We start from the raw sequence: 27,413 nt of genomic DNA, 5'->3' as shown, positions 1-27,413 counted from the left end.
TCAAACATAATGGGTTGATTTCTGATTTACTCTCCTCTTCCTGATGCTTTTTGTCCAATTATGAACCAAGTATTTGTAAGGACAGACGCTTTTTTCCCCTCACTGTATATGCTCTGTAGTTAAGGACTAGGTCAAATAGTTACATAGTGAACTACACCTACACACAGAACCATGTGGGGTGCCTTTGTGGTGTTAAAGATGCACTATGCAGAAATCGCTCCGCCATTTCCTGGTTTCTAAAATTCTGATAGTTCGCCTAATTTCAGCTTATGTGACCAAACAAAATGTGTAGTGTAGAGAATCATTGTACCATCTAAACCTGTGTGAAATATATTCTCCATAACCAAAAATATTGTATTTTCAGTTGTTTGAAGCTGGTGCACAAAACTGAAAGTAAAAGACACAAAAAATAATCTTAAGACCGGGAGCATAGAAATAGTGCTCATAGAACTGCTTCTTAGACTTGCTTTCAATGGGAATGACAGATCTATAACTCAAATCTCTGTGTGAATTTGGTCAGGTCGCCCAAAAAGTGACATATTGCAGCTTTAAGGAGTAACCATATGGGGCTATGCTTCTGTGTTAAGGTGTAGTTCGCTATGTATTACACTATGTCCTCCTGGCTCCATGCAACCTGCAGCATACTCATTTAATTTCAAGACACTGAGCACCCCAATCACCTCCACCTTACTCCAGCAGCTCCCTATGTGTAGATGCCCATCACAGGAGGTTGGTGGCACTATAATTGGGGAGGACGGGCTCGTGATGGCAGAAGCGGAATCAGTGGAACGGTATCAAACACATGGTTTCTATGTGTCTGATGCCATTCAATTCGCTCCGTTCTAGACATTATTATGATCCGTCCTCCCTTCAGCAGCCTCCACTGCTGCCCATGTAATTACTGTAGGGTCAGGCCCAGATCCTTAAGGTGGCTGTTGATAGGCTGCCTTGATTGCCATGTCACTGTATTGCTGCCTATGGGGGCCCACAGTGCTGCATTCCCAAGCAGCCTCTGTCTGACTGACTCCACAGCTTGCATTTCAAAGAGATTGAAAAGTGGGTCTCTTGAGATTTCCCATAGTTGCAGCAGAAGCTTTCTGAGACATACCTCATTGACAGCAATACTTCATGTCTGGCTAACAATATATCTGGAACGGCATACTCTATATTCTATTTGGATGTAGGGGGATTTCCATTTAAGTCTTAAATTTGCCTTTCGTACTCCTTGATTTGATTGAATGATATTACAGTTCTATATTACAGTTCTATGTTAGAGTTCTTTCCCTGCTTTCAGATATAGTTACACCTGATAATCACAGGGCGATAGGAGGTTCTTTCATGAAGAGATGGTAGGCATCAGATCTGTAGGGGGTAGTTATGTATTTTTCTCCCTTTCCGCCTTTTATCTCGAGACAGACACTTAAATTAGACAGGGCAGTGTGTGATGTCTACCTTTGGTATGGCATTTGATGGATGTGCCCATAGATGTGATGTATGATTTATTATAAAGCAGCATGTTCCTCTCATCTTTTGTCCATCTCTGAAGCACTCTGTTTTCTCAGTCTACTCAACAATAGCCTCTACCTGAACACTTGTTTTTGAATTGTGCGTCCCTAATCACACCCTTCTAGCCAAGGACATTTTCCGCTTAAATAACGACGTCAGTTAACAACTTCAGTTAATTAGATGTGAGGACAAAATGAGAGGCCCTCAGAAGTGAGTAGCCATCAGGCTGGTCTAATGTTGTGGCGCATCAGAGTCAGTATAGGAAAATAGAGGAACAGGAAAATACCTTTAACTGGCTCCAGCCTTCATCAACACAGAGTGGTTGTGTATTATCACACGCACACACACAAATGAACAAAACAAAAACGCACACACTTAGGCGTCAGGCCAAAGCAGTAGATCAATGAGAGGGTGATCAACGAGAGGAGGATGTTTGTGGGGATTTAGAGCTGAATGGTCTAATCCAGCCAGATGCATTTTCTCCCCCATCTCTCCAGCCCCCACCCAGTCCAGTGTGAAGACAGTACTTCCTTTCAATTACCCAGAGTGCATTGCTGTCTGCCAGTTGTCAGTCAGGGGCGGTGACAGGACTGCGGTGGGACGGGACAACAGTGGCTCTCTCTCTCTCTCTCTTTCTCTCTTTCTCTCTTTCTCTCTCTCTCTCTCTCTCTCTCTCTCCACAAGGCTTTACTGTCTGCTTCCTGCTGTCATGACAACCAATACAATAGCTCACATCAGTCAAAGACTGCTGTCGCTTGATGTTAATAGGCTTCTATTGTCATTTACACCAAATACTTAATTTGTGAATTAAGCTCTACAATGCTTCATTGAGTGAAGGGAAAAAGTTTAACCTTTTTGGGATAGGGGGCAGAATTTTCACTTTTGGATGAATAGCGTGCCCAGAGTGAATTGCCTCCTACTCTGTCCCAGATGCTAATATATGCATATTATTATTAGTATTGGATAGAAAACACTCTGCAGTTTCTAAAACAGTTTGAATGGTGTCTGTGAGTATAACATAACTAATATGGCAGGCGAAAACCTGAGAAAAATCCAACCAGGAAGTGGGACATCTGAGGTTTGTGGTTTTTCAAAGCTTGGCCTACCGAATACACATTGAGATATGGATAAAGTTGCACTTCCTACAGCTTCCACTAGATGTCAACCGTCTTTAGAAACTTGAATGAGGATTGATTCCGTACATTGTTTGACATGTTTCTAAAGGACTGTAACAGAACTTTTCAAGTTTTTGTCTGGATGAAGTGCCTGCGCCTCATGAAGATGGATTACTGGGTTGAACACGCTAACAACAAGTGGCTAATGGACATAAATTATGGAACTTTATGGAACAAATCAGTAATTTATTGTTGTGCTGGGATTCCTGGGAGTGCCTTCTGATGAAGATCATCAAAGGTAAGTGAATATTTATGGTGTTGTTTCTAACTTTGTTGACTCCAAAATGGCGGATATTCCTGTGGCTGTTTTGGGTTCTGAGCGCCGTTCTCAGATTATGCTTTTTCCGTGAAGTTTTTTTTAAATCTGAAACAGCGGTTGCATTAAGGAGAAGTCTATCTTTAATTCTGTAAATAACACTTGTATCTTTTACAATGTTTATTATGAGTATTTCTGCAAAATCACTGGATATTTTGGAATCAAAACATTACTGCACGTAAGGCGCCAGTGTAAACTGAGATTTTTGAGTATTAATATGCACATTATCGAACAAAACATACATGTATTGTGTAACATGATGTCCTATGAGTGTCATCTGATGAAGATCATCAAAGGTTAGTGATTAATTTTATCTATATTTCTGCTTTTTGTGACTCCTATCTTTGCTTGGGAAAATTGTGTTTTTTCAACTTGGCTATGACCTAACATAATCATATGCTGTGCTTTCGCTGTAAAGCATTTTTTAAATCAGACACGATGGGTAGATTAACTTCTTCGATATAGGGGGCGCTCTTTTAATTTTTGGATAAAAAAACGTTCCCGTTTTAAACAAGATATTTTGTCACGAAAAGATGCTCGACTATGCATGTAATTGATAGCTTTGGAAAGAAAACACTCTGACGTTTCCAAAACTGCAAAGATATTGTCTGTGAGTGCCCCAGAACTAATGCTACAGGCGAAACCAAGATGAAATTTCATACAGGAAATGCCCCAGATTTTGAATGCGCTGTGTTCCAATGTCTCCTTATATGGCTGTGAATGCGCCAGGAATGAGCCTACACTTTCTGTCGTTTCCCCAAGGTGTCTGCAGCATTGTGACATATTTGTAGGCATATCATTGGAAGATTGACCATAAGAGACTACATTTACCAGGTGTCCGCTTGGGGTCCTCCGTCAAAATTATTGCGCAATCTCCAGCTGCGTCCACTTTTCCATTAGGTTCAGAGGAGAAAGGCAACTGCCACGAATGATTTATCATCGAAAACACCTTGAGGATTGATTCTAAACAACGTTTGCCATGTTTCTGTCGATATTATGGAGTTAATTTGGAAAAAGGTTTGGAGTTGTAATGACTGAATTTTCGGGGGGTTTTCTTAGCCAAACGTGATGAACAAAACGGAGCGATTTCTCCTACACAAATAATCTTTTTGGAAAAACTGAACATTTGCTATCTAACTGAGAGTCTCCTCATTGAAAACATCCGAAGTTCTTCAAAGGTAAATGATTTTATTTGAATGCTTTTCTTGTTTTTGTGAAAATGTTGCCTGCTGAATGCTAGGCTTAATGCTATGCTAGCTATCAATACTCTTACACAAATGCTTGTGTAGCTATGGTTGAAAAGCATATTTTGAAAATCTGTGATGACAGTGTTGTTAACAAAAGGCTAAGCTTGTGAGCCAATATATTTATTTCATTTCATTTGCGATTTTCATGAATAGTTAATGTTGCGTTATGCTAATGAGCTTGAGGCTATGATTACGCTCCCGGATACGGGATTGCTCGAAGCTAGAGGTTAACAAGATGTTTATCTTTCATTTGCTTTATTGGACTTGTTCATGTGTGAAAGCTACATACTTCTAAAAAATATTTTTGAATTTCGCGCGCTGCCTTTTCAGCGGAATGTTGACGAGGGGTTCCCGCTAGAAAGATTAACTAGGTTTTATTGAGTGTAAGGAAAAAATACATATTTTTCGGTTAAAATTATTATTCTTTAACTGAATGTTGAGAAAAAGTTAAACAGAGCTTTGTTGAAAGCCTGTCTTTTCCGTTTCCGTTATGGCAATCCCAGGATCAGGGAGAAAACATGAATATGATACTGAAATGATATCCTGTTGATACCCTGTTCATTCAAATAGCGTTTGCAGGTCAAGGTGTTCTCTCTAAAAAAAATAACCTACTTCAACGTGAGGGGGGAATGAATACTTTTTTTTATTTTTTATTATTTCACATTTATTTAACCAGGTTAGCTAGTTGAGAACAAGTTCTCATTTACAACTGCGACCTGGACAAGATAAAGAAACAACAACACAGAGTTACACATGGAATAAACAAGCCTACAGTCAATAACACAAGAGAAAAAAAATAAAGTGTATATACAGTGTGTGCAAATGGCGTGAGGAGGTAAGGCAATAAATAGGCCATAGTAGCAAAGTAATTACAATTTAGCAGATTAACACTGGAGTGATAGATGAGCAGATGATGGTGTGTAAGTAGTGATACTGGTGTGCAAAAGAGCAGCAAAGTAAATAAAAACAATATGGGGATGAGGTAGGTAGATTGGGTGGGCTATTTACAGATGGACTATGTACAGCTGCAGCAATCGGTTAGCTGCTCAGATAGCTGATGTTTAAAGTTAGTGAGGGAAATGTAAGTCTCCAGCTTCTGCGATTTTTTGCAATTCATTCCAGTCACTGGCAGCAGAGAACTGGAAGGAAAGGCGGCCAAACGAGGTGTTGGCTTTGGGGATGACCAGTGAGATATACAGTGCCTTGCGAAAGTATTCGGCCCCCTTGAACTTTGCGACCTTTTGCCACATTTCAGGCTTCAAACATAAAGATATAAAACTGTATTTTTTTGTGAAGAATCAACAACAAGTGGGACACAATCATGAAGTGGAACGACATTTATTGGATATTTCAAACTTTTTTGACAAATCAAAAACTGAAAGATTGGGCGTGCAAAATTATTCAGCCCCTTTACTTTCAGTGCAGCAAACTCTCTCCAGAAGTTCAGTGAGGATCTCTGAATGATCCAATGTTGACCTAAATGACTAATGATGATAAATACAATCCACCTGTGTGTAATCAAGTCTCAAGATAAATGCACCTGCACTGTGATGGTCTCAGATGTCCGTTAAAAGCGCAGAGAGCATCATGAAGAACAAGGAACACACCAGGCAGGTCCGAGATACTGTTGTGAAGAAGTTTAAAGCCGGATTTGGATACAAAAAGATTTCCCAAGCTTTAAACATCCCAAGGAGCACTGTGCAAGCGATAATATTGAAATGGAAGGAGTATCAGACCACTGCAAATCTACCAAGACCTGGCCGTCCCTCTAAACTTTCAGCTCATACAAGGAGAAGACTGATCAGAGATGCAGCCAAGAGGCCCTTGATCACTCTGGATGAACTGCAGAGATCTACAGCTGAGGTGGGAGACTCTGTCCATAGGACAACAATCAGTCGTATATTGCACAAATCTGGCCTTTATGGAAGAGTGGCAAGAAGAAAGCCATTTCTTAAAGATATCCATAAAAAGTGTTGTTTAATGTTTGCCACAAGCCACCTGGGAGACACACCAAACATGTGGAAGAAGGTGCTCTGGTCAGATGAAACCAAAATTGAACTTTTTGGCAACAATGCAAAATGTTATGTTTGGCGTAAAAGCAACACAGCTCATCACCCTGAACACCATACCCATTGTCAAACATGGTGGTGGCAGCATCATGGTTTGGGCCTGCTTTTCTTCAGCAGGGACAGGGAAGATGGTTAAAATTGATGGGAAGATGGATGGAGCCAAATACAGGACCATTCTGGAAGAAAACCTGATGGAGTCTGCAAAAGACCTGAGACTGGGATGGAGATTTGTCTTCCAACAAGACAATGATCCAAAACATAAAGCAAAATCTACAATGGAATGGTTCAAAAATAAACATATCCAGGTGTTTGAATGGCCAAGTCAAAGTCCAGACCTGAATCCAATCGATCCAATCAATCCAATCTGTGGAAAGAACTGAAAACTGCTGTTCACAAATGCTCTCCATCCAACCTCACTGAGCTCGAGCTGTTTTGCAAGGAGGAATGGGAAAAGATTTCAGTCTCTCGATGTGCAAAACTGATAGAGACATACCCCAAGCGACTTACAGCTGTAATCGCAGCAAAAGGTGGCGCTGCAAAGTATTAACTTAAGGGGGCTGAATAATTTTGCACGCCCAATTTTTCAGTTTTTGATTTGTTAAAAAAGTTTGAAATATCCAATAAATGTCGTTCCACTTCATGATTGTGTCCCACTTGTTGTTGATTCTTCACAAAAAATACAGTTTTATATCTTTATGTTTGAAGCATGAAATGTGGCAAAAGGTCGCAAAGTTCAAGGGGGCCGAATACTTTCGCAAGGCACTGTACCTCCTGGAGCGCGTGCTAGGGGTGGGTGTTGTTATCGTGACCAGTGAGCTCAGATAAGGCGGAGCTTTACCTAGCATAGACTTATAGATGACCTGAAGCCAGTGGATCTGGCGATGACTATGTAGCGAGGGCCAGCCGACTAGAGCATACAGGTCCCAATGGTGGGTGGTATAAGGCGCTTTGGTAACAAAACGGATGGCACTGTGATAGACTACATCCAATTTGCTGAGTAGAGTTTTGGAAGCTATTTTGTAGACAGCATCGCCAAAGTCGTGGATCGGTAGGATAGTCAGTTTTACTAGGGTAAGTTTGGCGGCGTGAAGGAGGCTTTGTCGTGAAATAGAAAGCCGATTCTAGATTTGATTTTGGATTGGAGATGTTGGATATGAGTTTGGAAGGAGAGTTTACAGTCTAGCCAGACACCTAGGTATTTGTAGTTGTCCACGTATTTTAGGTCAGAACCGTCCAGAGTAGTGATGCAAGTCGGGCGAGCGGGTGCGGGCAGCGAACGGTTGAAAAGCATGCATTTTGTTTTGCTCGCGTTTAAGAGCAGTTGGAGGCTACGGAAGGAGTGTTGTATGACATTGAAGCTCGTTTGGAGGTTAGTTAACACAGTGTCCAAAGAAGGGCCAGATGTATACAGAATGGTGTTGTCTGCGTAGAGGTGGAGCAGGCAATCACCAGAAGCAAGAGCGACATCGTTGATATATACAGAGAAAAGAGTCAGCCCCAGAATTGAACCCTGTGGTACCCCCATAAAGACTGCCAGAGGTCCGGACAATAGGCCCTCCGATTTGACACACTGTACTCTGTCTGCGACGTCGTTGGTGAACCAGGCGAAGCTGTCATTTGAGAAGCTTAGGCTATTTAGTCTGCCGATAAGGATGCGGTGATTGACAGAGTCGAATGCTTTGGCCAGGTCGATGAAGACGGCTGCATAGTACTGTCTTTTATTGACGGCGGTTATGATATTGTTTAGTACCTTGGGCGTGGCTGAGGTGCACCCATGACCAGCTCGGAAAACGGATTGCACAGAGGAGAAGGTATGATGGGATTCGAAATAGTCAGTGATCTATTGATTAGCTTGGCTTTCAAAGACTTTATAAAGGCAGGGCAGGATGGATATAGGTCTATAACAGTTTGGGTCTAGAGTGTCACCCCCTTTGAAGAGGGGATGACCGCAGCAGCTTTCCAATCTTTAGGGATCTCGGACAAAACGAAAGAGAGGTTGAACAAACAGGTAATAGGGGTTGCAACAGTGGCGGTGGATAATTTTAGAAAGAGAGGGTCCAGATTGTCTAGCCCAGCTGATTTTTACAGGTCCAGGTTTTGCAGCTCTTTCAGAACATCTGCGATCTGGATTTGGGTGAAGGAGAAGCTGGGGAGGCTCGTGCAAGTAGCTGCGGTGGGTGCGGAGCTGTTGGCCGGGGTTGGGGTAGCCAGGAGGAAAGCATGGCCAGGCGTAGAGAAATTATTATTGAAATTTTAGATTATCATGGATTTATCGGTGGTGACCGTGTTGCCTAGCCTCAGTGCAGTGGGCAGCTGGGAGGAGGTGTTCTTGTTCTCCATGGACTTTACAGTGTCCCAAAACTTTTTGGAGTTAGAGCTACAGGATGCAAATTTCTGTTTGGAACAGCTAGCCTTTGCTTTCCTGACTGACTGTGTGTATTGGTTCCTGACTTCCCTGAATAGTTGTATATCGCGGGAACTATTCGATGCTATTGCAGTCCGCCACAGGACGTTTTTGTGCTGTTCAAGGGCAGTCAGGTCTGGAGTGAACCAAGGGCGATATCTGTTCTTAGTTCTACATTTTTTGAAAGGGGCATGCTTATTTAAGATGGTTAGGAAATAGTAAGTCCATCTGTCATGAAAAGAGTTGAGGTTTCTAGTACTACTTTCCCTGTACCATTTAACAGAATCAGCTGACACTGTGATCTCTAGCACAAATAATCAGTCTAAGAGTGAATAATTAAAGGAATTGTACAGTACAATCCCAAGGAAATGACTGATGTAAAGCAAGCAAAATGTCTCTCTCTATTGCTCTCTCGCTCAGAGACTGAAATAATAGAGTGAACGGGAGGAAGGAGGGCAGATGATTTGGTAGTGGAGATAGAATAAAAGAGAGAGGGGAATAGAGAGATAGATGGGAGGAAGCAGCCAGAGGTGTCCATAGAGATTGAATGGTTTATAGTGGGTGGCGTAAAAAAGCTGCCAGTAAGGAGCATGAGGAGAGGGATCAACAGTATCACTGAGAAAAAGGAGTGTGAGGGTGAGTGATAGAAAGAGAAGAATGATGGAGAATGAAGGGAGAGAAAGGGATGCAGGAGAAATTATGGTGAACAATGTGGAAAGCGAGAGGGAGAGAGTGATAAACAGAGAAGGAGGAGGAATGATTGAGAAGAGGGGAGAGAGGTAGGGAAACATGATGAGATGGATTGAACTCCCACTGGAAAGTGATGGGAGGACGGAAAATGTGAGGACAAAGAATAGATCATTCTGGGATAAAGAATATGAATAGATGTAATAGTGTCCACTCTCAAAGTGTGACAGATAAGGCAGGACCACAACTCCAGAACTGTGATGTCAAGCTAATCCAAAGAAATCACGAGAGCATCTCACCATTTTGAGCATTTCACTCAAAATGACATTTGTGGGATATCCACAGGACTTTCCTTTGATCACACAACACAGCATTCAACTATGCCAAAACTATGTTCATTTCCAAAATACATGGACTTCAGCCCTCTGAACCTCTGAACATTTTATTTGTCAGAAAGATAATCCTTTGGATACAGTAATATAAATGTTCACCTATGTTGATGCACAGATGTCATATTGCATTATCCAAAGGATTATCTTTGTGACAAATAAAAGGGACACACAGTGGTTCATCCTTTAAAAGTTGTGTCATACTGCCGCAGCATTCTGTGGCACGTCATTTAATTTTCAGTCATTTTTTCTGTTACTGCAAGTTATTGCTAGTTTGACCACCAGAGGGCATCTTTCAGAAGCATTTGATAGTATTCCGTATTGGCATTACCAGAGAATTCAAAACCTTTTTTAGTAATAACATAGTAAATGGGAATGATTTTAAGAAATTTGGCATAATTAATTTGATGAATATTATGGTGATTCTATTCAAAGAAAAACGAAACCCTCTTGGTTTCCGTTAGGATGGAATGGAAATATGGCGTTGTACAACATGACGGTCGGGAGTAGGCTACAGGATTGGAGGATTCTAAATTGTTTGCCTTCATTAGACACCTTTGTTCCAATATTTCTGTAAATCAGTGAAATTTATTCCCTTAGAAATTTGTTACGGATCCATAACTAAATCAACATCTGCATTTTGAAATAATATTTTTTTATCATTATTTTATGAACGAAATGTGTTTGTTTGTTTATTAGGCTACTGTGCAGTCTACAATACATACTGTAGTAAACATGGGAAAGTGCTTATTTCCCTACATAAGGGAGAGCAGGCCCTATCGGTACTACAGAATGTGAGGCATGCAGGAGACCGGGGTTCAAATCCCCATTGGGGAGAAAGGAGTAGGCTGTCCTTCTAAATTAGAATTTGTTCTTAACTGGTTCCATATGTGTTATTTCATAGTTGTGCTATCTTCACTATCATTCTACAAGGTAGAAATAGTAAAATATAGAAAAATCCTGGAATGAGTAGGTGTGTCCAAACGTTTGACTGGTACTTGCTGGAACCGATATTATGGCGCTGTACAACGTGACGGACGGCAGTACAGTACTGGGCTATTTAGCTAAAGAATCCCAGCAGGGCATGAGGAAGGACTAGGCTGTCCTTGTAAATAAGAATTTATTCTTAACTGATTTGCCTAGTTAAATAAAGGTTACACTAACAGCATAACATTTCTGCACCCAAATTTTCAGAGTGAAAATTAAGTGAAAATAAAAATCTCATTGATTTATCAAGACCAGTCCCCATGCTTGCCTCAGAGCAGCACGTAACGGTGCTAAAATAGTTGTAGGCTTTTGCTTCTAACTTTTATATGCTCTTTAGCAGCATTTAACAGCATTTACTAAACACTAGTGAGACTCATTTTGCCTATGGTAGGCCTACAGTATATCTAAAAATATTTTTTTCAATGACTTGACTCTCTGCCAATAATTACATTCAGAGGATTGGAGGACTCTACATTAATATCTAAGGGGCATTTTCCGTTTTGTGAGAATATCTGAGAATATCTAAGTTTTTTTTATATAATTCTAAATGAATTTATAATAATAATAATTGCTTTGTTTAAAAAGTAACAATATTTTGGAGATTTCGTTTTCATTTAACCTAGAGTGAGCGGGGAAAAGGCAATTCTTGAGCATGGAGTGAGACATTCTCACTCATTTGTAAATAAAGCCTGTTTGTAATTTAGAATTATTTCTGGAGAAACCTAAATTGATTATTTAACAGATATCACTTGCTTATATTCATGAAGATGATGAGTGAATGGCAAAGGCAATCTGTAATCTGCTAGCATCACGGCACGACATCAACATCGCTCTAACTACAGCCAGAAGACAGTCGAAGAAACTTGTGTGGACTTATGGAAAGGCTCGGTAAGGTAAGAATTTTTTTATACAGTGCCTTGCGAAAGTATTCGGCCCCCTTAAACTTTGCGAACTTTTGCCACATTTCATGCTTCAAACATAAAGATATAAAACTGTATTTTTTGTGAAGAATCAACAACAAGTGGGACACAATCATGAAGTGGAACGACATTTATTGGATATTTCAAACTTTTTTAACAAATCAAAAACTGAAAAATTGGGCGTGCAAAATTATTCAGCCCCTTTACTTTCAGTGCAGCAAACTCTCTCCAGAAGTTCAGTGAGGATCTCTGAATTATCCAATGTTGACCTAAATGACTAATGATGATAAATACAATCCACCTGTGTGTAATCAAGTCTCCGTATAAATGCACCTGCACTGTGATGGTCTCAGAGGTCCGTTAAAAGCGCAGAGAGCATCATGAAGAACAAGGAACACACCAGGCAGGTCCGAGATACTGTTGTGAAGAAGTTTAAAGCCGGATTTGGATACAAAAAGATTTCCCAAGCTTTAAACATCCCAAGGAGCACTGTGCAAGCGATAATATTGAAATGGAAGGAGTATCAGACGACTGCAAATCTACCAAGACCTGGCCGTCCCTCTAAACTTTCAGCTCATACAAGGTGAAGACTGATCAGAGATGCAGCCAAGAGGCCCATGATCACTCTGGATGAACTGCAGAGATCTACAGCTGAGGTGGGAGACTCTGTCCATAGGACAACAATCAGTCGTATATTGCACAAATCTGGCCTTTATGGAAGAGTGGCAAGAAGAAAGCCATTTCTTAAAGATATCCATAAAACGTGTTGTTTACAGTTTGCCACAAGCCACCTGGGAGACACACCAAACATGTGGAAGAAGGTGCTCTGGTTAGATGAAACCAAAATTGAACTTTTTGGCAACAATGCAAAACGTTATGTTTGGCATTAAAGCAACACAGCTCATCAGCCTGAACACACCATCCCCACTGTCAAACATGGTGGTGGCAGCATCATGGTTTGGGCCTGCTTTTCTTCAGCAGGGACAGGTAAGATGGTTAAAATTGATGGGAAGATGGATGGAGCCAAATACAGGACCATTCTGGAAGAAAACCTGATGGAGTCTGCAAAAGACCTGAGACTGGGACGGAGATTTGTCTTCCAACAAGACAATGATCCAAAACATAAAGCAAAATCTACAATGGAATGGTTCAAAAATAAACATATCCAGGTGTTAGAATGGCCAAGTCAAAGTCCAGACCCATCCAATCGAGAATCTGTGGAAAGAACTGAAAACTGCTGTTCACAAATGCTCTCCATCCAACCTCACTGAGCTCGAGCTGTTTTGCAAGCAGGAATGGGAAAAAAAGTCAGTCTCTCGATGTGCAAAACTGATAGAGACATACCCCAAGCGACTTACAGCTGTAATCGCAGCAAAAGGTGGTGCTACAAAGTATTAACTTAAGGGGGCTGAATAATTTTGCACGCCCAATTTTTCAGTTTTTGATTTGTTAAAAAAGTTTGAAATATCCAATAAATGTCGTTCCACTTCATGATTGTGTCCCACTTGTTGTTGATTCTTCACAAAAAAATACAGTTTTATATCTTTATGTTTGAAGCCTGAAATGTGGCAAAAGGTCGCAAAGTTCAAGGGGGCCGAATACTTTCGCAAGGCACTGTATATACAGTGGGGAGAACAAGTATTTGATACACCTCCGATTTTGCAGGTTTTCCTACTTACAATGCATGTAGAAGTCTGTAATTTTTATCATAGGCACACTTCAACTGTGAGAGACGGAATCTAAAACAAAAATTCAGAAAATCACTCATTTGCATTTTATACCATGACATTAAGTATTTGATACATCAGAAAAGCAGAACTTAATATTTGGTACAGAAACCTTTGTTTGCAATTACAGAGATCATACGTTTCCTGTAGTTCTTGACCAGGTTTGCACACACTGCAGCAGCGATTTTGGCCCACTCCCACTGGCTGTCATTGGGCAATACGGACTTTCAGCTCCCTCCAAAGATGTTCTATTGGGTTCAGGTCTGGAGACTGGCTATGCCACTCCAGGACATTAGAGATGCTTCTTACGGAGCCACTCCTTAGTTGCCATGGCTGTGTGTTTTGGGTCGTTGTCATGCTGGAAGACCCAGCCACGACCCATCTTCAATGCTCTTACCGAGGGAAGGATGTTGTTGGCCAAGATCTCTCGATACATGTCCCCATCCATCCTCCCCTCAATACGGTGCAGCCGTCCTGTTCCCTTTGCAGAAAAGCATTCCCAAAGAATGATGTTTCCACCTCCATGCTTTACGGTTGGGATGGTGTTCTTGGGGTTGTACTAATCCTCCAAACACGGCAAGTGGAGTTTAGACCAAAAAGCTCTATTTTTGTCTCATCAGACCACATGACCTTCTCCCATTCCTCCTCTGCATCATCCAGATGGCCATTGGCAAACTTCAGATGGGCCTGGACATGCGCTGGCTTGAGCAGGGGGACCTTGCGGGCACTGCAGGATTTCAATCCATGACAACGTAGTGTGTCACTAATGGTTTTCTTTGAGACTGTGGTCCCAGCTCTCTTCAGGTCATTGACCAGGTCCTGCCGTGTAGTTCTGGGCTGATCCCTCACCTTCCTCATGATCATTGATGCCCCACGAGGTGAGATATTGTATGGAGCCCCAAACCGAGGGTGATTGACCGTAATTTTGAACTTCTTCAATTTTCTAATAATTGCGCCAACAGTTGTTGCCTTCTCACCAAGCTGCTTGCCTATTGTCCTGTAGCCCATCCCAGCCTTGTGCAGGTCTACAATTTTATCCCTGATGTCCTTACACAGCTCTCTGGTCTTGGACATTGTGGAGAGGTTGGGGTCTGTTTGATTGAGTGTGTGGACAGGTTTCTTTTATTTTTATATGTGTAACGAGTTCAAACAGATGCAGTTAATACAGGTAATGACTGGAGAACAGGAGGGCTTCTTAAATGAAAAACTAACAGGTCTGTGAGAGATGGAATTCTTACTGGTGGGTAGGTGATCAAATAGTTATGTCATGCAATAAAATGCAAATGAATTACTTAAAAATCATGCAATGTGATTTTCTGGATTTTTGTTTTAGATTCCGTCTCTCACAGTTGAAGTGTACCTATGATACAAATTACAGACTCTACATTCTCTACATTCTTTGTAAGTAGGGAAACCTGCAAAATCGGCAGTGTATCAAATACTTGTTCTCCCCACTGTATATATATTTTTATTTTATTTTTTATTATCAGAACACTAACCATGTGTGTTTGCTTGTTTTGTACTGTTCTGTAGTTTCGACCCAATGATTCATCTGACAAACAAAGAACTTTGCGTCCTGCAGGTCTAGGTATGGATAAAAGCTGGCGAGACATTCAACAATGTCATCTTCACAGACGAATCAACCGTGGCCCTTGAGCAATTGGCTCAAAATTGCTACAGAAAAAAAGGAAGAAGATCAAGCAAGCTGAGTCCCAAGCATCCCCTCAAACTCCATGTTTGGAGGGCAATTTCTTGCCAGGGACCAGGCCCATATTTGATTTTTGTTGGTAAGTTTGGCTATTTACAAAGCAAAAGGTACATAAAATATTGTAGCCCACACCTCACAGACTGTTATGTGTTCCACAATAATTCACTCTTGTCTCCTTTTTCAGGTATCATGGCTCAAGATTTCTTTGAGGAAGAAAACATCAAGAGATATGCTGGGCCCTATGTCAGAGAGGTATTTCTGGGTACACATAATTTCTATCAAAGTAGGATTATAGAAATATTAGGTTACGTTTAGGGCGATTTACATTTATATTTATATTATTGTACCTAATGTTGGCTGTTAGGCTAAATGTCTTTTATTCTTCTCCAAATGCAGACAATGACCCAAAACACACTGCCGCCCGGGTTTGCATTGCAGATGAGGGCATAAACTGGGTAAGAACGCCAACAGAGTAAGTAGACTTTTATGTATTAAAATAAAGGTTAAATAAAAATACCTTCGGTAGACCTGCAGTATATCTAAAAATATATATTTTTTCATCTCTACATGTAGGTCTCATGATTTCAACCCGATCGAACTTGTTTGGCATCAACTGAAAACATTAATCTGTAACTCTGCCAAGCCGACAAGCAAAGATGAACTGGTCAAGACCATCGAGAGGTTTTGTCTAGAGAAATTGATGATACAACAATGCAACAAATACACTGATCATCTCAGCAAGGTTTTACCTGTAGTCGTGGAGCTGGGTGGAAGCTAAAATGTAGTTAATATAAACATCTGCATTTGAATGTCTTTTTTCTTGCTATTTTATTTTATTAACGAAAGCATAAAGATGTTGATGAAGAAATGCTGTACTGCTGTTTTGAGTTAGAAATGTAACACTTTAGAGTACTCTAGCATTGAATACATTGCAAGTTGAGGGATTTTCACAACAGTAGCCGGGCTATAAAAAGTAAAGTCCTGCTAATAGGAAACATTTGCATGACGGGCTACATTCTTTATTGTAACCACAATGCCGCACATCATTTGTATCTACCTTTCCAATTACTTTTAGAGTTTGGGATTTTCAAATGTGCGCTTTTAATTATTAGTTACATTGTTTTAGTTTGAATGTGCAGACTTCTTTAAATTATTATTTTATGTAGGATGCTACATTTTTGACCAGTTGCAAATTGTAAGTAGGACCTAACTGAAATCCTACTTCTATTAGGCTGTCAAGGCTCAGAGCCTACCTCAGCCAGTGAAGTTATTTCATATTGGTCTAGGCTCCGAAGAAATAGACTGCAATTAAGCCCTCTTGTTGTTTGTAAAGTCAAATTAAAATGCATTTTTTTTGTTGGAATTAATTGCTCGACTGGTGTAGGTTTCCTTCATCTGTTGGTGTGCAACACTTGCATAACAAGTCAGCTATATTTTCAGCACCAGCCCCTGTTCACCTCCTATTGATTGTGCTGCGGTTGCAGCCAGTTGTTTTTTAAATTGAACCTTTATTTAACTATGCAAGTCAGGTAAGAACCAATTCTTATTTACAATGACGGCCAAACCCGGATGACGCGGGGCCATTTGTGCCCCGCCCTATGGCACTCCCAATCACGGTCGGATGTGTTACAGCCTGAATTCGAACCAAGGACTGTAGTAAAGCATCTTGCACCGAGATGCAGTGCATTAGACCGCCACTCGGGAGTCATGACCAATATATACAATTGAAGTCGGAGGTTTACATACACTTAGGTTGGAGTCATTAAAGCTCATTTTTCAACCACTCCACAAATTTCAAGACAGGGATTTTATTTTTCAAATCTGAGCTCCAGTTGAAATCTGAACATACATCTTAGCCAAATTCATTTAAACTCAGTTATTCACAATTACTTGAAATTTAATCCTAGTAACAATTCCTTGGCTTAGGTCAGTTAGGATCACCACTTTATTTTAAGAATGTGAAATGTCAGAATAATAGTAGAGAATTATTTATTTCAGCTTTTATTTCTTTCATCACATTCTCAGTGGGTCAGATGTTTACATACACTCAATTAGTATTTCGTAGCATTGCCTTTGAATTGTTTAACTTGGGTCAAACGTTTAAGGTAGCCTTCCACAAACTTTCCACAATAAGTTGGATGAATTTTGGCCCATTCCTGACAGAGCTGGTGTAACTGAGTCAGGTTTGTAGGCCTCCTTGCTCGTACACGCTTTTTCATTTCTGTCCACAAATGTTATATAGGATTGAGGTCAGTGCTTTGTGATGGCCACTCCAATACCTTGACTTTGTTGTCCTTAAGCCATTTTGCCACAACTTTGGAAGTATGCTTGGGGTCATTGTCCATTTGGAAGACCCATTTGGGACCAAGCTTTAATTGCCTGACTGATGTCTTGAGATGTTGCTTCAATATATTCACATAATTTTCCTCCCACATGATGCCATCTATTTTGTGAAGTGCACCAGTCCCTCCTGCAGCAATGCACCCCCACAACATGATGCTGCAACTCCCGTGCTTCACAGTTGGAATGGTGTTCTTCGGCTTGCAAGCCTCCCCCTTTTTCCTCCAAACATAAAGATGGCCATTATTTTACATTTACATTTAAACCTTTCTATTTTTGTTTCATCAGACCAGAGGACATTTCTCCAAAATGTACAAACTTCCATCTTCCCATGTGCAGTTGCAAACCATAGTCTGCCTTTTTATGGCGGTTTTGGAGCAGTGGCTTCTTCCTTGCTGAGCAGCCTTTCAGGTTATGTCGATATAGGACTCGTTTTACTGTGGATAGAGATACTTTTGTACCTGTTTCCTCCAGCATCTTCACAAGGTCCTTTGCTGTTGTTCTGGGATTGATTTGCACATTTCGCACCAAAGTACTTTCATCTCTTGGAGACAGAATGCGTCTCCTTCCTGAGCGATATGACAGCTGCGTGGTCCCATGGTGTTTATACTTCCATACTATTGTTTGTACAGATGAACATGGTACCTTCAGGCGTTTAGAAATTGCTCCCAAGAATGAACCAGACTTGTGGAGGTCTACAAATATTTTGGCTGATTTCTTTTGATTTTCCCATGATGTCAAGCAAAGAGGCACTGAGTTTGAAGGTAGGCCTTGAAATACATCCAGAGGTACACCTCCAATTGACTCAAATTATGTCACTTAGCCTATCAGAAGCTTCTGAAGCCATGACATCATTTTCTGGAATTTTCCAAGCTGTTTAAAGGCACAGTCAACTTAGTGTAAACTTCTGAACCACTGGAATTGTGATACAGTGAATTATAAGTGAAATAATCTGTCTGTAAACAATTGTTGGAAAAATGAATGGTATCATGCACAAATTAGATGTCTGACTTGTCAAAACTATAGTTTGCTAACGAGAAATGTAGTGGTTCATTGGAACTTTTGGTGGTTCATTGGAACCACTCAATATGATTGGTCATATAAAAACCTTGGGATCCAAATGCATAATGAGTGCTCTAACTCCCCCTTGTGGTGGTCTAGAGCAATGAAGCTGTGACGCTGGGTACTTCTAAATCCCGCGATGTAAACTCGGAGGTACCACTGTACTGTGGGATTAATCTTTGGTCTCGACATACAGGTAACTGCCAAAATAATGGAAACACTTGTGTAAATGAGGGATACAGTAAGTATAATGAAAGCAGGTGCTTCCACAGAGGTGTGGATCCTGAGCTAATTAAGCAATTAACATACCATCATGCTTAGGGTCATGTATAAAAATTCTGGGCAGGGAATTACTTTGGCCATTGCTCTGGCTCATGGTGACCCAACGCCTTATACAGACACTTTATGTTGGTGTTTCCTTTATTTTGGCAGTTACATGTACATTTCCACATGGTGTAAAACTGTTTTTCATCAACACACCTATAAAGACACTTTTTTTTATTCCACACCACAATCAGTAGTCTCACTGCTGGTAATAACAGGTGCATGTTCCCTGAGTAAAACCCAGTAGAGTGCCTCTCACTTCTTGTTACTGTAATGATGGAAAAATGCACTCTTTACTTTGATCCAGGACCAATGCTGTTGCTGTCTGTGATGGAAACACTCACTGAGCATTATCAGAGCTGTCTGTCTTTAATCATGTCTTTCATCATCAAAGCGAAACAATGGTTATTTTGTGATTTCATTTTGCTCCGTCATAAACCATTCTAAAAAGCAGTGTGTGTGCATACGTATATACCAATGAGATATATATATATCCATACAACTCATAATAATGGTGCCAGGGCATTGTGGAATTAGTTCTCTGGATGCTACAGTACCTATTCCACCAAGTGAGGAAGAGCTCATTACTGAACAATATTTCCCGTCATTCCAAGATCAACGTGTCATTGAGAGAGAAAGAGGAGAGAGAGAGAGAAGAGCAAGACAGAGAGAGAGAGAGAGAGAGACAAGGGAAGAGAGAGATATAAAGAGAGAAGGAAAGAGGGAAGAAGAGCGAGAGAGAGGCGGAGAGAGCGAAAGAGAGGACCCAGAGCATTTCCCTCTGGAGTGTTTCTTCTTGAGTAGACTTTTCAGAGAGTAAGAGTGATATTGCTGATTTAACACGGCGTATGCAGCGAGCGAAGGACAAGCGGAGATAAACAATGTTTGTAAACACAAAGTAGCCAGAACTAAAGAAGAAGAGAAAGCAAGATAGAAACACACAGAGGACGGCTTGGAAGAGTATTCACTCACCTAAAGCTATAGAGATCGTCTCACATGTTGAGTTATCTGTTATTTGTCATTATAGGAAACAAACAAAGAGGATCTTTCTGTATGTTTTTCTAAGATCATACTAACCCTCCTCATAACTCCACGCAAGTGAATACTCTAATTTTGCCAAAGAGTTCTGAAACATTCTTGTTAAGGCTTGACTAAAATTGTTTTTTTATCTGTTTCTGTTTAGAATCAAGTGCTGGCGAGAAGAATGCAAGGGAACAACCCTAATGGAATGGAATAGTACAATGGCTGCATTGAGGAAAAACGACAACCCTCCTTTTCAACCAGAATCCCACCAATAGGCTGTATTAAAGCAGTCAAGGGTACTGAATTAATGTCAAGCATCTCGTGGAGGCAGCATCATGCTGCACCGCTGGAAGTAGCTGGAGGACCACCCATGGAGATTCTGCCTTCTCGACGTTCTCAATGCTCCTAACACACACCAAGTAAACAGAAATGCCTTCAAAGGTCAGCTGCTTATACTTGTTGACGGTCGTTTGCTGGGCTAGCGCTCTCTGGTACCTGAGTCTGTCCCGTCCCTCCACCTCTTACGTGGGCCAGCTGTCCATCCCCATCCGCCAAAAGACCAAGCTCACCAAGAACGTGACCTTCAGCAATATACGGACTCGGCCGCTCAACCCACACGCCTTCGACTTTGTCATCAATGAGCCCAAGAAGTGTGAGATGGTGGCACCTTTCTTAGTCATCCTGATCAGCACCACCCACAAGGAGTTTGATGCACGTCAAGCGATTCGAGAGACGTGGGGCGACGAGAGCACGTTCGGCGATGGCGTTCGCGTCCTCACACTCTTTCTGCTTGGGAGGAACACGGACCCGGTGCTCAACCAGATGGTGGAACAGGAGAGCCAGATCTTCCACGATGTCGTGGTGGAGGACTTCATAGACTCCTACCACAACCTCACCCTCAAGACCCTGATGGGCATGCGCTGGGTGGCCACCTTCTGCTCCAAGGCACAGTACGTCCTCAAGACGGACTCGGACATCTTCGTCAACATGGAGAACCTGGTCTACAACCTCCTCAAGCCCACCTCCAAGCCGCGGAGACGCTACTTCACGGGTTACGTCATCAACGGAGGTCCGATTAGAGACATGCGCAGTAAGTGGTACATGCCCAGAGACCTTTACCCTGAGGCTAAGTACCCGCCTTTCTGCTCGGGCACTGGGTACGTGTTCTCGGCAGATGTGGCCGAGCTCATCTACAAGACGTCCCTGCACACCAGACTGCTCCACCTGGAGGATGTGTACGTGGGGCTGTGTCTTCGCAAGCTGGGTATCCACCCCTTCCAGAACAGTGGCTTCAACCACTGGAAGATGGCCTACAGTCTGTGCCGCTACAGACGGGTCGTAACGGTCCACCAGATCTCCCCGGAGGAGATGCACCGCATCTGGAATGACATGACCAGCAAGAAACACCTCAAGTGTTAATCAGCTACCTACAATTAGTGCCAATATGAGGAGGTCCGGAATTCTTCTTCTTCTTCTTCTTCTTCTCCTTTATTGCTTCTTCTCTTCCTCCTCCTCTGCCCCTTCCTCCTCTTCCGATCTCTGCTTTTCTTTGTCAATGTACAGCACATGATCCTGAGGGAACGGTACTATAACAATAACCTTCTGGCCGTTTGCATAGTCCAATAGACGCTTCGCTAAAAGCCTCTTTATCAGACCAAGGTTTCTCTCTGCCGTTGTAAGTCCTGCATTCTCCCCCGTAGCTATTGATGAGTTTAAAGGCCACAGGTAAGAAAAGAAAATAATTATATACATTTTCAGAAATATATTTGATTAAAATGACTCTATGACTTTACTTTACTCTTATGAAAATCAAATAATGTCCCACAATGCAACAGTATGACATTTGCACCATATGTTGTTTATGAGATGAAATCCCTAAAACACAGATGTAGAAGCTTAGCAGTGGAACAGAATAGCTCAGATGCTATTAGGCTAATCTATGTAGGCAATGCTGCTAATTTACAGAAAAAGTCTGGCCCCGTTACTGAAGTAGTAGGGATGATAAGAAATACCAAGATATACAACCTATGTGAAATGTTCTGCTGTCAGTTAGGTTGATAATGAATGTCCACTCTTAATTTCCAGTCTTTGTATATTTAATAAAGATGTATTTGTGGGATGTACTGTTTTGGTACCGCAACAGATGTTGTCATAGTGAAAAGACCATGATAAGTATACAATGTAACAACGTGCTGTCGACATAGATTGCGTGTTCATTGGAATGATCTAAGATTGTTAGAACATGAGACTAACAGTTCAATGGACCTACTGTGTGACATGACGGACATACTTGCCTCTGCAGTTGAGTTGTAATATATTGTTTTAAAGATCAAACATATTTTCTTACTATGTATTTGGAGTCCTTTGTATTGTACTAGGTAGAGAATGGCTTCATTTCTTGAACACTAGTATTTCTTATGGGACGGTACAAATGGCGATGGAACAATATTAACCACATGCATTCCCAGGTGAATGTTATTCTATCTGTATGTAATGTGCAATAACTTCTTCGCTCTTTAAGCCGCGCTGTGACAAGACAGACTGCAGAGTGTTATATTTTATATTACTTGAAGCCGCATTACATTAAAGACGCATTTCATTTGAGTGTCTCTCTTTTTTCCTACGTACTAGGGATTTTAAAAATGCTGTCATTTATTATGTGTGATCCTAATAAGAGGGCAGTTTATAATATTGTTTAATTATTCAATGAGTTTTATTTCAATACATGCAGTAGACTGCCAAATACTTATTTATACCTGAACTAATGACTTCTGCTTTACCCAAGTCCCTCTCTGTAGTTGCAGTGCATCCGGTAATGAATTGTAAACATGTTCGGCACTCATTAAGATTGCCTATCAACACAACTCTCTGTGTAAAGCTGTCAACACGCCATGAACAACTACTCAGAGAAACGCCTTCATGCTATGACTCTGAACTACTCGACTGAATACTCAATATTTGCATTTGCTCATCTGTAGAAGTGTGTGTGTGTTTTGAGTTGTCAATTAGGCTCCCCATTAGCTGACGCCATTGGCGACAGCTAGTCTTACTTGGGTCCGACACATACACACATGTGTGCGTGTGTGCGTGTGTGCGTGTGTGTGTGCGCTCGTGTGCGTGTGTGTGATCTAAGAATAGAGCTCCAGTAATTGGTTCTTCCTATCTGTGAGAGCAGGTTTGTCAGATGCAGACAGGTGTGTGTGTGTGTGTGTGTGTGGCGGAGGTGAGAACACTTTGAAACACAAGTTTACCATCATGGCTCCTGGGAGCCTCTGGGGAGTTAGGTAGATTCTATATAGAACAAAAGGGGATTCTCAACAGTATATATGTTGAACACACAAAGACACACTGTGGTAAAACATTTACAGTGTTCTCACAAACAATATTGTCATGAAATGTTTGGGGACAGACACATCCCTATGTCCTAACCGTTTTCCTCAAAATAAGAGTATTCCCAGATACTGTTCTGGTTGAAAATGTATTTGGTTAACTTGTGATCAACTTGAAACCCCTTGAAATGTAATTGGACTTTTAATACTGTAGATAAATGGTGTTTTGATGGCTTGCTCCATTCTAAATGGATCCACTTAACCACATGTTCATTCCCAGAGCTGGTTCAGTAGAATGGCCATTAAGCTGATGGTTTTCTATTAAATGACTCACGGGTGATACATTCACTATATGACTCATTTTGTGTTCCATAGACTGCAGTTATATTTGCAGTGTTGTACAATACACTGAACAATTGTGAATAACATACTGTAGTAATGGAAGACATGTGGACAAGGACATGGAGGCATCAGCCAGACGGAGAAGACAAACTGCTGTGTTGACAGATAACGGTAGTTCTGGTGAGTCTTTGAAGTGGATTCATTTGTGTGTTTATTTCAATAGACTCTAGGCCATTGGTAAAACAAATTGGAAAATAAAGAGATGCAAGTTTCTTAGTAGACTTTTATCACATTCAAAGTGCATTTAAGTAAAAAAACTGAACCGCATAAAAATTTGCGACCCAAGTTTTTTTTTTAAATGGTACCAATCTGAGGGCAGCATGTACCATCTGCCATGGTAGCAAAGGGCTCTTTCAGATGAGGGCTCACTGAAAGCAGCTGGGCACACAATAGTTTTTATTTTCAGTGATGCTATTGTGTCACAAAATGATCTCTGAATATACAATGGGATTATGGAGTGTTGCTGTTGGTTGGTGTTGTGCATCGGGATGTTCTGCATCTGTTTCACAGAGGGCGTTGGTGGATCTAATAGAGAGAAGTTATCTAGGTTACTCATTGTACACTGTTTCGTGTTGAGCCTGTGGTCTGTGTGTATGGGAGCACACACACAGGAAGAGGGGGGCGGGGATGCTGTTGCCCTGCTTTTCTGAGTGGATGAGTGCAGATCACTTGTTGTGAGTGTTGAGGAAAAGCCTTGAAATAGAAATGATCGAAGAACGAGACATTTTTATTCTAGTGCCAGTCTCCTGGGAGACAAGCTCCCCCACGCACGCTGTGATGAAGCAGAAAAATGAGTTGATTATGCAGATTTTAAAATCTTAAAATCGTTTTTTCCCCCACATCTGCCAATCAACAGCTATCTCCTCTGGAACTGTCTTGCAAAGCAGCGTGCTGTGCTGTATGTGAGCAGGCCTGTTGGTGCGTGCATGTAGGCTTACAAATGCCAAAGCAATACTCCATCACATGGGTAAATACCCCAGCTCAATCCTCAGTGCCGAGTAGTTCCAAACATCTATTGACACGGTCTTGTACTCTGGAGAGGGCACAGTATATTTGGCAGTTGGTGACATTTTCTTATTACTTATTACTTAGAACTGACTTAAAGGTCAGGATGTGATGCAGTGCCTCTATGATCCTCCCACGTGTTATTCATCTTTGTTACAGTTGCTTTGTTGCCCCCCCCCCCTGCAAATCAGATCAATCAGAATACTTCGAGAGGCAAGCAGAGAGACAAGCTGAGTTTGTGTTCTTGTGTCTGCTATCTTTTACTCCATTGAACCACAACGATAATATCATGCCCATCACTGCAGATTTTAGGGAAGGGATCTTGTCTGCCTCGTTTTTCAGACAACACTTTATATTTGCCCCAAGACGATTTGTGAAGGCAGGCTTTGAATATATCACATCAAATCACATGCAGACATTGCCTCAGACATATCTTATATTTGTAAGACATCCTGTTGACATGTAATCGCTAAAGCTAATGCAATACGCCGTTCATGGAGACCCTGACTGCTTTGAACATTCAGTAGTCCAATAGTCCAATAGTTAGAGGATGAAAACGTAATATTCACCGTTCACTAAAGACGTGTCATCTCAGCACAAAATCAACTCTGACTCATACTGAGTCAACTTTGACTCATACTGAATCAACTCTGACTCATACTGAATCAAATCTGACTCATACTGAATCAACTCTGACTCATACTGCTCATACTGCACGGTTGACATTCATTCATTCCCTCTCTTTCTGTTCTCTACGCCACAAGCCTGTCTGCATCTAAAAAAAACTGCTTTCTCTTTCTCTATTTCTTTCACTATCTCTCTCTTTTGCGATCTCTTTATCTTTCTCTATCTCTGTCTCTTTCTCTATCTATGTCTCTTTCTCTATCTCTCTCTTTCTCTAACTCTGTCTATTTAGCTATCTCTGTCTCTATCTCTGTCTCTCTCTATCTCTGTCTTTGTCTCTGTCTCTTTCGAAATCTCTGTCTATTTCTCTCTCTGTCTCGTTTGCTATCTCTGTCTCTATCTCTGTCTCTTTCACAATCTCTGTCTCTATCTCTGTCTTTGTCTCTATCTCTGTCTCTATCTCTGTCTCTTTTGCAATCTCTGCCTATTTCTCTCTCTGTCTCATTTGCTATCTCTGTCTCTGTCTCTTTATCTATCTCTGTCTTTGTCTCTTTCTCTATCTCTATCTCTGTCTCTTTCGCAATCTCTGTCTCTTTCTCTCTCTGTCTCTTTTGCTATCTCTGTCTCTATCTCTGTCTTTGTCTCTTTCTCTATCTCTGTCTCTTTTGCAATCTCTGTCTCTTTCTCTCTGTCTCTTTTGCTATCTCTATCTCTGTCTGTGTCTCTTTCTCTATCTCTATCTCTGTCTCTTTCGCAATCTCTGTCTCTATCTCTATCTCTGTCTTTGTCTCTATCTCTGTCTCTTTTGCAATCTCTGTCTATTTCTCTCTCTGTCTCTTTTGCAATCTCTGTCTATTTCTCTCTCTGTCTCTTTTGCTATCTCTGTCTCTGTCTTTGTCTCTTTCTCTATCTCTGTCTCTTTAGCAATCTCTGTCTCTATCTCTGTCTTTGTCTCTATCTCTGTCTCTATCTCTGTCTCTTTTGCAATCTCTGTCTATTTCTCTCTCTGTCTCTTTTGCTATCTCTGTCTCTATCTCTGTCTTTGTCTCTTTCTCTATCTCTGTCTCTTTTGCAATCTCTGTCTCTATCTCTGTCTTTGTCTCTATCTCTGTCTCTATCTCTGTCTCTTTCACAATCTCTGCCTCTTTCTCTTTCTCTCTCTGTCTCTTTTGCTATCTCTGTCTCTATCTCTGTCTTTGTCTCTTTCTCTATCTCTGTCTTTGTCTCTTTCTCTGTCTCTTTCGCAATCTGTCTCTCTCTGTCTTTGTCTCTATCTCTGTCTCTTTCGCAATCTCTGTCTCTTTCTCTCTCTGTCTCTTTTGCTATCTCTGTCTCTGTCTCTATCTCTATCTCTGTCTTTGTCTCTATCTCTGTCTTTGTCTCGTTCTCTATCTCTGTCTCTTTCGCAATCTCTGTCTCTATCTCTGTCTTTGTCTCTTTCTCTCTCTGTCTCTTTTGCTATCTCTGTCTCTATCTCTGTCTTTGTCTCTTTCTCTATCTCTATCTCTGTCTCTTTCGCAATCTCTGTCTCTATCTCTATCTCTGTCTTTCTCTCTATCTCTATCTCTGTCTCTTTCGCTCTCTGTCCCTCTATCCATGTAGTTGGACAACCCCACATTCACTTTCCTAAAAGTCATTCGATGACAATCTTAAAGATGGCTCTGAATGCGTCACATCCTTTATTGGCACTTCAACAGCAGGAACTATTTGCGTAATAGTATTTACCCCATTTCATTTCGTCCAAGACCGAGACGCCATTTGCAAACCATCAACCAGCAAAATGAAAAACATGACATTAATATTGACTTCTTCCTTAAGAGACTGCCCTTGCTGTGGTGGATAGACAGGATTCAGCACTATGTGAATTATGCTCTGTCATACATAACAGATGGATGTGATTTCAATGGGCCGCATACATCAGCCAGAGACTAGGAGAAGAGCAGTGAGACTGACAGATAATTGTGACACCCAAAGAAACGGAAGAATTCTCCTGTGATAAATGAACTCTTTAAAGTGCAGAATGAAACCATTCTGTTGGATGTGATGGAGATGGGCTGTGAGCTAGGCCTATTCTACCTTCCTCCTCCTTCCTCCGACTCCGTTCGTTTCAATGCATTGGAAAGTAGTAGTATTTATGGTTAGTGCCTCCCACCGACTCAGACGAGGCAG

At 41.2% G+C, this 27,413-nt stretch overlaps 1 protein-coding gene and 1 long non-coding RNA gene across 2 annotated transcripts in view; both read left to right on the top strand.

The window, feature by feature from the left end:
* LOC135538923 (beta-1,3-galactosyltransferase 1-like) overlaps positions 1–22,488 on the top strand; it is a 41,852-nt gene extending 19,364 nt beyond the window's left edge. The window contains exon 2 of the mRNA XM_064964797.1: positions 20,045–22,488. Coding sequence (XP_064820869.1) covers positions 20,314–21,303 — 990 coding nt within the window. The 5' untranslated portion in view covers positions 20,045–20,313 and the 3' untranslated portion in view covers positions 21,304–22,488. The remainder of the gene's footprint in view (positions 1–20,044) is intronic.
* On the top strand, positions 11,574–15,602 carry LOC135538924 (uncharacterized). Its single transcript, XR_010455510.1, has 4 exons — positions 11,574–11,668; positions 15,010–15,214; positions 15,320–15,387; positions 15,532–15,602. It is a non-coding gene; the product is annotated as an uncharacterized LOC135538924 (long non-coding RNA).
* Positions 22,489–27,413: the final 4,925 nt, after the last annotated feature.

The sequence above is a fragment of the Oncorhynchus masou genome, unplaced genomic scaffold, assembly GCF_036934945.1.
Source record: "Oncorhynchus masou masou isolate Uvic2021 unplaced genomic scaffold, UVic_Omas_1.1 unplaced_scaffold_19___fragment_2___debris, whole genome shotgun sequence".
Classification (NCBI taxonomy): domain Eukaryota; kingdom Metazoa; phylum Chordata; class Actinopteri; order Salmoniformes; family Salmonidae; genus Oncorhynchus; species Oncorhynchus masou.
Note: the sequence above shows the minus strand (reverse complement) of the source record. Positions and strands in the feature narration are given on the sequence as shown.